This window comes from Cynocephalus volans, chromosome 12, assembly GCF_027409185.1.
Source record: "Cynocephalus volans isolate mCynVol1 chromosome 12, mCynVol1.pri, whole genome shotgun sequence".
Taxonomy (NCBI): Eukaryota; Metazoa; Chordata; class Mammalia; order Dermoptera; family Cynocephalidae; genus Cynocephalus; species Cynocephalus volans.
In genome coordinates, this window is record NC_084471.1 from 8,736,198 (window position 1) to 8,746,816 (window position 10,619).

The window sequence follows — 10,619 nt, forward strand, 5'->3', positions numbered from 1 at the left end:
AGAAATGCAAGACTTGTCTATTGAAAACTACAAAACATTGCTGAAAGAAATTAAAGATCTGAATAAATGGAAAGACATCCCGTAATTCTGGATTGGAAGATTTAATATTGCTAAAAAGGTTTCCCAAATCTAGGGCCGGCCTGTGGCTCACTTGGGAGAGAGTGGTGCTGATAACACCAAGGCCACGGGTTCGGATCCTATATAGGGATGGCCGGTTGGCTCACTTGGGAGAACATGGTGCTGACAACACTGAGTCAGGGGTTAAGATCCTCTTACCGGTCATCTTTTTAAAAAAAATAAAATAAAATAAAAGATAAAGTTTCCCAAATCTACATATTCAATGCAATCCCTGTCAAAATTCCAATGGCCTTTTTACAGAAACGGTCAAGCTGATCGTGAAATTCATATGGAATAGCAAGGGACCCAGAATAGCTGAAACAATCTTGAAAAAGAGGAACAAACTTGGACTACCCACACTTCCAATTTCAAAACCTACCTATCGCAGGGTTCTGAGTGAGCCGAGCGATGTTTTCAAGGATTTCTCTGGCTGCTGTGAAGAAAATAAATATATGTGAGAGCAGGAGACCAGTGAGGAGGCTGCTGCAAGATGTGACGAGGGTGACGAGAGCGGTGAGAGGTGTCCAGATTCCGGGTTGGATTCTGGAGGTCGAGAGTGCAGCATTTGCTGAGGGATTCCATGTGGGGGGCGTGAGTAAGAGGAGGCGAGGACTTCTCCAAGGTTTTGGCTAGAGCACTGGAGGGGAGAGTTGCTCTTACCTGAGATGTGGAAGGTGACAGGTGTGCCACTTGGGGCCTGTTCTGTTTGAGATGTCCAGTGGCCATCCAAGTGACGGTGCCCAGAATAAAGTGTTTGGCACCTAGTGGTTGCTCAATAAATACTTGAATGCATGAGAGAAGGAACCTGCAGAAAGCCTGGGTGAGCAGACCCTGAGTGTGCAGTGGGAGAGGAGAGACTCCGGCTTTTGCAAGAGCCGTGTCCTCAGCCTGCTTTCTCTCTCCCACTCATTCTTCCGTAGTGACTATTCATCTTCCACTGCCTGATTTTTGTTTGCCCGTTTGCTTTTGTTTGATTTGTTTGTTGTTTTGTTTTGGCAGCGGCCGGTACAGGGATGGGGCCCTGGACTTGGCTGTTCTCGGCACCAGCTCTCACCAACTGAAACCGGCCTGCAGCGACCGCCACCTCTGAACGGGCTGTCCCTCAGATACCCTCTCCCCTCGTCTTCCCACAGCCCTCAGCAGGTGCTCACTGCAGAGCTATTCACTGAGCACCCACAGTCTGCCGCGGACCACCCTCGCCCTCATGGCCCCTGCAGAAGGGAAGGGACCAGCCTTGCCGGGAGCCAGGCCACTCGGGACACCCCGGCCCTAATATGGGGAACGCGCAGGGCTGGGGCTCAAAGGGGCGGGGCTCAGGGGAGGGGCGTCGGAAGCGTGCGCTCGTAGGGGCGGGGCCCGGCGTTGCTAGGGGATTCTGATAGGCTGCGCCGGGGGGCCGCCCCCGCTGGGACGTGGGAGGCGGATCAGGTCGCCCCAGCGGCCGCTCCGGACGCAGAAGCGGGGTTCGGGGCTGAGCGCGTCTGCGTGGTGAGTGCGGCTGGTGGGGACTCGGCGGGGAAGGTCCCGGCGTCGGGCAGCTGGGCTGCAGTCCTTGGGGACCGGAGGCGGGAACGCGGACCCTGGGGCGAGTCCGGAGCCCGGTCCCGGCCCTGCGCCTCCCTTCTTCCTGGGCGTCCGAGCGCCGGTGGCTGCGTCCTTGTGGCGGAGGGTCGTCCTTAGACGTTCGGGGCTCCCAGCACTGCAGAGGGCGTGAGAACACACCCTAGGGCGTCCCCGAACGTCCAAGACACTAGGCTCAGCGTTTCTGAAGGAAGAACGCAGGCTCCAGGAAGTGATGGATGGGGTGGGGGGAGTGAGGGCGACTTGGGGACCCAGCGTGGGACCCACGCCCAAGTGTAAGGGCGGTCCGGGCAGTCGTGAGTCCAGTGCTTTTCTAACGTTTCTTCTTCGCTTCCAAAGCTGATAAAAGCAGAGCAGATCCGGTCAGTTCCCGAGACGCAGAGTCCAGAGCAATGTTGCTGAAGACAGGTACCTACACGGACGGGCCGGGGTGACTGTGGGAGGGGACGGGTGAGGGTCCTCGGTGTCTGTCCGTTCTTCCCCGATGTGGGTTTGTGGGGAGACGTGTTCCTCTCTCGTGTTCTTGGAGCTGGGCCGGGAAAGGAGGAGGAAATGCTCCCCACCTAGGAATCAGTTCCCCTCCAATGAGGCTTCTTCCTTTCTCACTGCCTCTCCCCCCACGTTCAGAGGCCCTTTCTTATGTGACATCAGCATGTGCTGAGAACGGCCGGCCGGTAAAGTCGATGCAGAAACTCTGTCTTACAAATAAGGGAACTGAGGCCCAAGAGGGAAAGGGCTCACGTAGGCTGGCTGGGTGTAGGTCTAACCTGGATGACCTTTTAAATCCTTCTGAGGCTTCTTGGGGGTGTGTGGGGGACAGCAAAGAGGCCTGGACTGGGGCGCAGGAGACCTGGAGTCTGGCCACAATGTACTGTCATGTTCTGTGTATGGGGTGGGAGGACTGGTCAGGGGTACAGGAAGGACGTCATTTGAGGTGTTAATTCTGCTAATTCCAGCACTGCTCTGCCTTGTCAAAAGCAAGTGGGGAGCCAGGCCTGAAACACATTGTGTCACCCCAGGCACCATCCTCCCACTTAATGCACTGCAGGAGCCAGCCTTGCAGGAAGATCTGATTCTGCCCCGAGCCCCTGTTCCCCTAATGTTTAGGCAGGCAGCCCCTGCAGGGCTGAGGAATATGTGGATGGGGTGGGATGAGGGCCAGTGCTGCAGGAGCCACTCACAGTCACCCCCTCTCCCAGTGCTCTTGCTAACCCTGGTGGCCCAGGTGCTGGTGCTGGAGAATGGGCTCCTGCGGACGCCACCCATGGGCTGGCTGGCCTGGGAACGCTTCCGCTGCAACACTAACTGTAAAGTGGATCCAAAGAACTGCATCAGGTGAGTAAGGTCCACACCCACCTGACAAGCCTTGCCCAGGGCTCTGCAGAGTGGAGGCAGGGAGTGGAGGGTCAGCTAGAAAAGAGGGTAAGGACAAAACCCCCTATCCCAGAGAGACTACAGCCAGAAGTAACTTTAGGGTATCTGACACCTAACCTCGTGACCTGTCTGGGGCCTCTAAGGGGACTGTCAGACCTGTGGGAGCAGGGACTTTGGGGTTGACCCAGGATCTGAGATAATCAAAGGGAGGTAGCTGTTAAAATGCCAGGCCCAGGCCAGACCCCACGTGTTTCCCCCAGCCCAGTGCTGCCCCTCGCCCTGGGTCCCAGACCATTCATTTCACCCACCTTGCTTATGGCTCATGACACAATCCTTGGTGGTCATTTATACTTGTTACCTGGCTTAGTCCAGAGCTGACAGCATGGTTGTGGTTTTTATAGCTCGGATTCACACTCAGAACTGTGGAAGGGGTGTGGGTGAGGGTGAGGGCCAGACTGGGCCATTAAGCTGTCCCATTCCCCTGCCCCTCACTAGTGAGCGGCTCTTCATGGAGATGGCTGACCGGATGGCACAGGATGGATGGCTGGACGCAGGCTACACATACGTCAACATCGATGACTGCTGGATTGGTGGACGTGATGACAAAGGCCGCCTGGTGCCGGATCCGGAGCGCTTCCCCCACGGCATTGCCTTCTTGGCTGACTATGTGAGCCCCACCCCAGCCCTGCCCCAGCCTGAGGCCTCGGCCACTGCTGTTGTGCTGCCCTACTTAGGGCTCATTTACACAATTCCTGCTTGAGAACTACCAGACTGATGGGGGAAACAGACAGATGAGCACCTATGTTTGGTCTGTGGTGGTGGGTAAGAGCCAGAAAGGGCATCTTATTCAGCCCTGGGATTCCAGGAAGGTTCCCTGGAGGAGGCAATTCTTGAGCTGATCCCAGAGAGATGGCATTCGAGGCGGCATGGCAGAAGCAAAGGCGTACAGGAAGAAACAGCCCATGGGAGGGGTGCGTGTTAGAGGGTGGGGTGGGCTGCAGCAGGTAGAGGCCAGGCCAGCAAACTGGGACCCTCCTTTGGTCAGTGGGAGCCACTGAAGGTGCCTGTGAGGAGCCTCGTTGAGGGTCAGGAGTGAGCCCTCTGTGTCCTCAACCCCCTACAGGTTCACTCCCTGGGCCTGAATCTGGGCATCTACGAAGACATGGGCAATTTCACCTGCATGGGTTACCCAGGCACCACACTGGACAAGGTGGTCCAGGATGCGCAAACCTTCGCCGAGTGGAAGGTGGACATGCTGAAGCTGGACGGCTGCTTTTCCACCCCTGAGGAGCGGGCGGAGGGTGAGCAGCACAGCTGGCTGGGGCCAAAAGGTAGCCAGAGAAGGGTGGCCATGTGAGGCCCACCAGCGCCCACCTGGCTGAGCTTGGTCTGTCTGTGTGGTATGGCTCCTAGGGGTGGTGTGTCCCAATTCCCCTCATCCAGGGGCTGGGGGGATCATGGCTCCCAGGCTCCCTGGAGTTGGGGTGGCACCATGGCCCACCCAGGAAGTGTCTGAGGTTCTGGGTACAAGGGGAGGCACCTCCTCTTTGGAACATCAGTTCCCTCACATTTGGTGGGAAAACATTTGGGCTGAGGACACAGACTGCCTCTTGTGCCTCCTTTGTCCTGAAACAAAGCTTGGGCTTTCTCCAGGGTACCCCAAGATGTCTGCTGCCCTCAATGCCACAGGCCGCCCCATTGCTTTCTCCTGCAGCTGGCCAGCCTATGAAGGGGGCCTTCCCCCAAGGGTAAGCCCTTCTGTGCACCTGCCTGACAGTGCTGCCCACACCCAGGCCTTCTTGCCCCCTGTCCAAGCCTCAGGGAGGGACCCCCACAGCCAGAGCTTCTCTCACTACAGCTGCCTACAGGATGATTTGTAGGTGTCTAGAGAGAGTGTCATAAGTACCCCAAAGGGGGAGAGGTGCTCAGCCAGCCCAGGGTCTTACAGAAGGAGGCCCTCGTCAGCGGGCTGAAGGGTTGGCACCAAGGCAGGAGAGCCACAGCCACACGTGCCAGCACACAGTGCCCAGCAAGCAGTCAGAAGCCTGAGTTGTGCTGAGAGCGAGCTAGGAGATCGAGGAGGCTGGTGAGGCCAGGCAGGTGAGGCCGAGCCTGTGAGCACCTCGCTAGGGCCCCTCAGCACGTTTGACACGAGAAAGGTTGGGCTCAGACCAACAGACCTGAGGGAGTAGGTTGGCAGATGGTGATAGTCTCAGTGAGAGAACATGGGGACTGGGTGTTCGGTGGGGAGGATTGTGGGTACACCGTGCTGGGCCCACACCCTGGGCTTGACCCCAGCTGGCATGAGAGGGCAGGGTAGGCTCCTGGCACCAGCATACACGGAGGGGAGGCCCAGGCAGTCCCAGAGCAGGGCCACCCTGTCAGAGGCCTTCCTTGTCTCGAACAAGCTGGGGCCTGTTCTCTTGCCCTTTCCCCACCCTCTGTCTCCTGCTGAGCCTCCCCAGCCCCTGTGGGGGCCTCTGAGCAACAGGGTATGACTCTGCCTTCCCCAATACCCAGGTGAACTATACTCTGCTGGCAAATATCTGCAACCTCTGGCGCAACTACGACGACATCCAGGACTCCTGGAGGAGCGTGCTCTCCATACTGGATTGGTATGTGGACCACCAGGACATACTGCAGGAAGTGGCCGGACCTGGGCACTGGAATGACCCAGACATGGTATTAGCATGGAGGGTGATGTTCCTAGGCCCTGCTTTCCACTGCCCTGTGCTCTGTTCCTCCCTGGTTGATCACTGCCAGGATCTAGGTTAGCGTTTCTGAAATGTGTCCCTGAACTGTCATTAGACTCCCCTTGGAAGCTCATTTACAATTCTATTTCCAGGTCTCCCCCCCCCCCCCCCCGCCACCCGATCTTTTGAACAGGGAAGGACCTGGGAATACCAATTGTTAACCATCTCCCCAGGCAGCTCTAATGTGTTTTAAAGCTTGAGCACTTGGTCTGTAGTGGTACCCCATGATATGTTATTCCTCTGCAGCGGGAAGATCATGACTTCAAGCTCCCTTGACATTCCCAGTGCCTGGACCGCCCTCTTCCATCTGCCTCTGACTCTTTCAGTGCCCTGTACCCTGCTGTCCTGCCCACCCAGCCCTGCCCCACCCACCACAGGCACAGCTGGCCCCAGTCCTGCTTCTAGCCCTTTGGTCCTATGTCAGTCATAGCCCTGGGGACATTTTTTTTTTTGCACTTTATCTTATAGTTTTATAGCTGTATGTCCATAAGAATTTACGAGTACCAGTGATAATCGTAATAACTGCCAAACAGTATGCCATGTGGAGAAGGCAGACTGGAGGAGCAGAAATTGGCCTATTTTGGAGTTCTAGCTCCAGCTCTGCCACTTACCTTGGGCAAGTTACTTCAGTTTTTCTACGCCTCAGTTTTGTCAGTTAGAAAATGAGAATAATAATAGCAGCTGCTTTATATAGGGCTGTTTTGAGGCTTCAATAAAATAACTCTTGAAGATGCGCGGCAGAGTAGCTGACACAAACACAGTGCTTAGTGAAATTATCACTAAGTACATAAGCATGTTGCATTAGCAATAATTGTGGTGTCCTGACTGGATTGGTTGTCCTGGGGTCAGGAGGTCCCCTTCATTCAGCTGTGACTTGGGCCAGTGGCAGGCGGGTCTAGTTTCCTACCACAGCCACCCTGGCCATATTTCTTGACTCGCATGTCCCAGCTTATAAATTTTTTGGCAACAGGATCCCATTTGGTCATCTGAAAAACCTGCGATGCAGCCAGAGCATGTTATCACCCCTGTGTTCTTGATGGGAAATAGTAGCTGGTGGTCAGTTGGACAGTGACTTGACTCATCCCAAGGCCACACGGCTAGGGAATGGTGTTCGCTGAACCAGGCCCCCACACGTGGCTGTCCTTCCCCAAGCCCTGTTTGCTCTTGCTTCAGCTACAAGTCTAGGGTTGGCCTCAGGGAGGTGGGCAGAGCTGACAGCTTCTCTCCTCTGTCCCCAGCTCCTCATTGGGAACTTTGGCCTCAGCCATGAGCAATCCCAGGCCCAGATGGCCCTGTGGACAGTGCTGGCAGCCCCGCTCTTCATGTCCACAGACCTGCGTACCATCTCCGCCCAGAACGTGGACATTCTGCAGAATCCACTCATGATCAAGATCCACCAGGATCCCTTAGGCATCCAGGGACACAGGATTCTCAAGGTACTGGGGTGTTGGGGGAGGAGAGGGAAGAGCTGAGGACCTGGGCCCTCCTGAGAGCAAGGCTGCCAGCCTGGAGATCAGCTGAAATTTGCCCAGCCCCCTCCAGGACCACAGGCCTCCCCATCCTAGTTGCATGCAGTTGAGGACACTTCTGGGAGTGGCTCCAGCTGACCTCCTCTTGCCTGGGGGAGAGCAGGGCCAGAGCAAGACAGCTCCTGGGAGTCAGGGACGGGAGGTGTCACCACACAAGTGCACATGGGAGCGGTGAGGCACAGGCTTCTGCACACACCTGTGATGTCCTGCAGAGGACTAGGGCTTCCCTCCAGAGTTTAAGGAGTTGTTTTAGCCAAGGAATACTACTAGTATTGATACTAGCGTCTACTATGTATTGAGAACCTACTATGTGCTGGGCATTCTAGATACATTTTCTCAGCAAAGTAGACACTCTTCCTGTTTTACAAGTGAGGAAACTGAAACTTTGAGAGTCTAAGTAACTTTACCCCAAGGCTACACAACTGGTACAAACAAGATTTGACTCCAGTAGTATCACCCCAAAGCCTTTACTCTTTACACGAATTCCTTACTCTCTAGAAAAATAAATCTGTAGAACTATAGGGCCAGCCTCTGGCTCACTCTGGAGAGTGCGGTGCTGATAACACCAAGGCCACGGGTTCGGATCCCATACAAGGATGGCAGGTTGGCTGAATGGGTGAGCGTGGTGCTGACAACACCAAGTCAAGGGTTAAAATCCCCTTACCGGTCATCTTTAAAAAATAAATATATAAATAAAAGAACAACAGAAGGCACCTCTACAACTGGTACAGAGGAGGGAACTAGTCCGTGCCAGAGGAGCTGATGGTGGAGCCAGGCCCAGAGAACCTTCTGGAGGATGGGAAAGGATGGAGGACGATGGGGGTTCACCCTCAAGGCCGGCTCCAGTGTGTGCCATCCAGGAGCAGAGTTCATTGCTCCCACCGGACAGTGCCCTGCCTCCCAGAGCGGCAGCCGCGGCAGCCAGCGGTCACTGGCACGCTGTCCTGTCACGCCTCCACTGTGTCTGTGTCCATCCCTCCCGTCATCCCGTGAGCTTCTGGGGCAGCACCTCACACACATCTGTCTCTGTGTCCTAGCATGAGGCCGGGCCCTGAGGAGGTGTCGGGAGCACCTGCCGAGTCGGGGAGGAAGGGGGGACGCAGGGTTAGCTGAGCTGGGGCGCCGGAGGGCTGTGGTACCCCCACCAAGCCTCTGCGTGACACAGAGCTGTAGGCTGGGGGGACCCAGAACTCAAGCGAGGGCCAGGAAGGGGACTTCCGAGACTGTCTGAGCAGGGACCCCAGCCAGTAGCCCCCTTCTGTGCCCAGGAAAGATCCCGCATTGAGGTGTACCTGCGGCCCCTGTCCAATAAGGCCAGCGCCGTCGTCTTCTTCAGCCGCAGGATAGACATGCCTTATCGCTACCACACGTCCCTCGCCAGGCTGAACTTCAGCGGCTCCACAACGTACGAGGTGAGGCCCTGCTGCCTGCAGCCCGGGGCGCGCTTCGGGCTTCAGGCTTCCCTGGGAGGGCATTGCTGGGGGTGGTCCTGGCTCCCGCACAGCTTTCCTGAGTCTTGTGCTCTGGGCCCTGTAGCAGGTGCCTGTGGGGCAGCCGCAGGCAATGGCGGCGGGGGTGCAGCCGTTCTCTGCACTGGTGTGTTCAAGCTGTGCAAACAGAACTAACCGGAGTCCCATTAACCTCTAAGGCCGTACTCCGCCCCTCACTGCTCAGCCCTTGCTGGCATGTTCCTGAAGGTTTTCCGAGGGCTGGGGCTTTCTCCACTGCCTGTGCTTAGAGAAGAGATGGGAGATTCGGGCTTCCACTTCTGCAGTGCATGCTGGAGGCCCAGCACAGACGGGCCGTATCAGTCCATTTCTGTAGCTTATGACAAAATACACAGAACTGGGTATTTTATAAAGAACATGAAATTTATTGCCTATCGTTTCTGAGGCTGGAAAGTCAAAAGTCCACGCAACACATATGGTGAAGGCGTTCTTTGGTGGTGGCTTCAGTGACGGCAGAGTGTCACACTGGAGAAATGGTGGAGCCGAGAGAGCAGAGAGAGCCACACAGACTGTCCTCTCCTATTAAAGCCCTCAGAACCATGCCCCTGACCATTGTTAATCCATTCACTACTGCACGGTCCTACCATCCAATCACCTCTTCAAGGCTCCACCTTTTACCATAATAGGATTTCCCACGTGTTAACAGTCACAGTGGGGGCCACGTTTCTAATACATAAAACTTGGGGAACACAGTTCAAACTTCAGTGAGTTTTGGCGGGACATCATTCAGTCCACTAGACAGGCCAAGTCCAGACTTCTACGTCCTTTGAGAGGTCTCTGTGCAGCCATTCTCATGGTGGCATCGGTGCCGTCCCTCCCTACTGCAGGCCCAGAACGTCTTCTCGGGTGATGTCATCAGTGGCCTCCAGAATGACACCAACTTCACAGTGACCATCAACCCTTCGGGGGTAGTGATGTGGTACCTGTATCCCATTAAGAACCTGGATATGTCCCAGCAGTGAGGAGCTGGGACACGTGACAGGCTGTGGCAGTACCACTGAGCCCATACCATGGAGTCTTGGCATGCTGAGGGCACGTGGACAAGGTTCTTTACTCCCCAGGCCCACTTGGTGACCTGACCCCGTCATATCCAAAATGCAGTCTCAGGGCCAGGTTCTGTGGCCTTCCCTCTTGGAACCTTCTCTTGGGCAATTTCCTGTGGCTTTCCTGGCCTCTACCTCAGCTGCATGGCCCCACAGATGTTGCCGAACAACTCAGCCGGCCTCCTGAGCCCCGCACAGGCAGGGGTGCTGATGCCCATCAGGACCCTAGTCTCTGACCTGTTGTTGACTCTGAAATCAAGATTTGGAATTTTTATAATTAGGAGTAGAGATCTCACTTCTTGCCGGGAACTCTAAAGAATCTTGTGATTGGCTTTCCTACCTGGAGAAGGTCTTTCAGGCTGATTCCACCTGGGAGTGAGGGTCAAAAAGGAGACTGTGGCTCCATCAGGTCATCAATAAAGCTGTCTTTCTGTCAAGTAGTTGTCATATGGACCTGGGGCCATGGGCACCTTCAGTTAGGGACTCTGGTGGCACTACACGGGGTCCTGGTCTCAAATATTTCTCACCTCACATGGAAGATGTGTGGCATCTTCTGGACCTTCATTTTCCAAAGTGACCTGCAGATGGTACTTGCCAGAAATGCAGATTTGCCTCACACCAGGGAGTCTTTCCTGCTCTGCCGGACACGGTGGTGGTGGTGGTTGATGGTGACAACACAATGAGGCACAGTAGCGATGTTCCCAGGCCCTACAG

The 10,619-nt window shown here is 55.6% G+C and overlaps 1 protein-coding gene across 2 annotated transcripts; it reads left to right on the plus strand.

Annotated features, from left to right (window-relative positions):
* Positions 1–1,525: 1,525 nt before the first annotated feature.
* On the plus strand, positions 1,526–10,342 carry LOC134360719 (alpha-N-acetylgalactosaminidase). Of its 2 annotated transcripts, XM_063075420.1 has the most exons (10): positions 1,526–1,605; positions 2,038–2,106; positions 2,898–3,033; positions 3,568–3,739; positions 4,196–4,373; positions 4,726–4,820; positions 5,593–5,754; positions 7,064–7,261; positions 8,623–8,766; positions 9,690–10,342. In XM_063075420.1, exons 2-10 carry the CDS (start codon positions 2,091–2,093, stop codon positions 9,822–9,824), a joined length of 1,236 nt encoding a protein of 411 aa, XP_062931490.1. In that variant the 5' UTR covers positions 1,526–1,605; positions 2,038–2,090; the 3' UTR covers positions 9,825–10,342. The 2 variants fall into 2 exon arrangements, with proteins under 2 accessions (XP_062931490.1, XP_062931491.1); XM_063075421.1 differs by lacking the exon at positions 1,526–1,605 and having other exon boundaries at positions 2,037–2,106; positions 2,924–3,033.
* Positions 10,343–10,619: the final 277 nt, after the last annotated feature.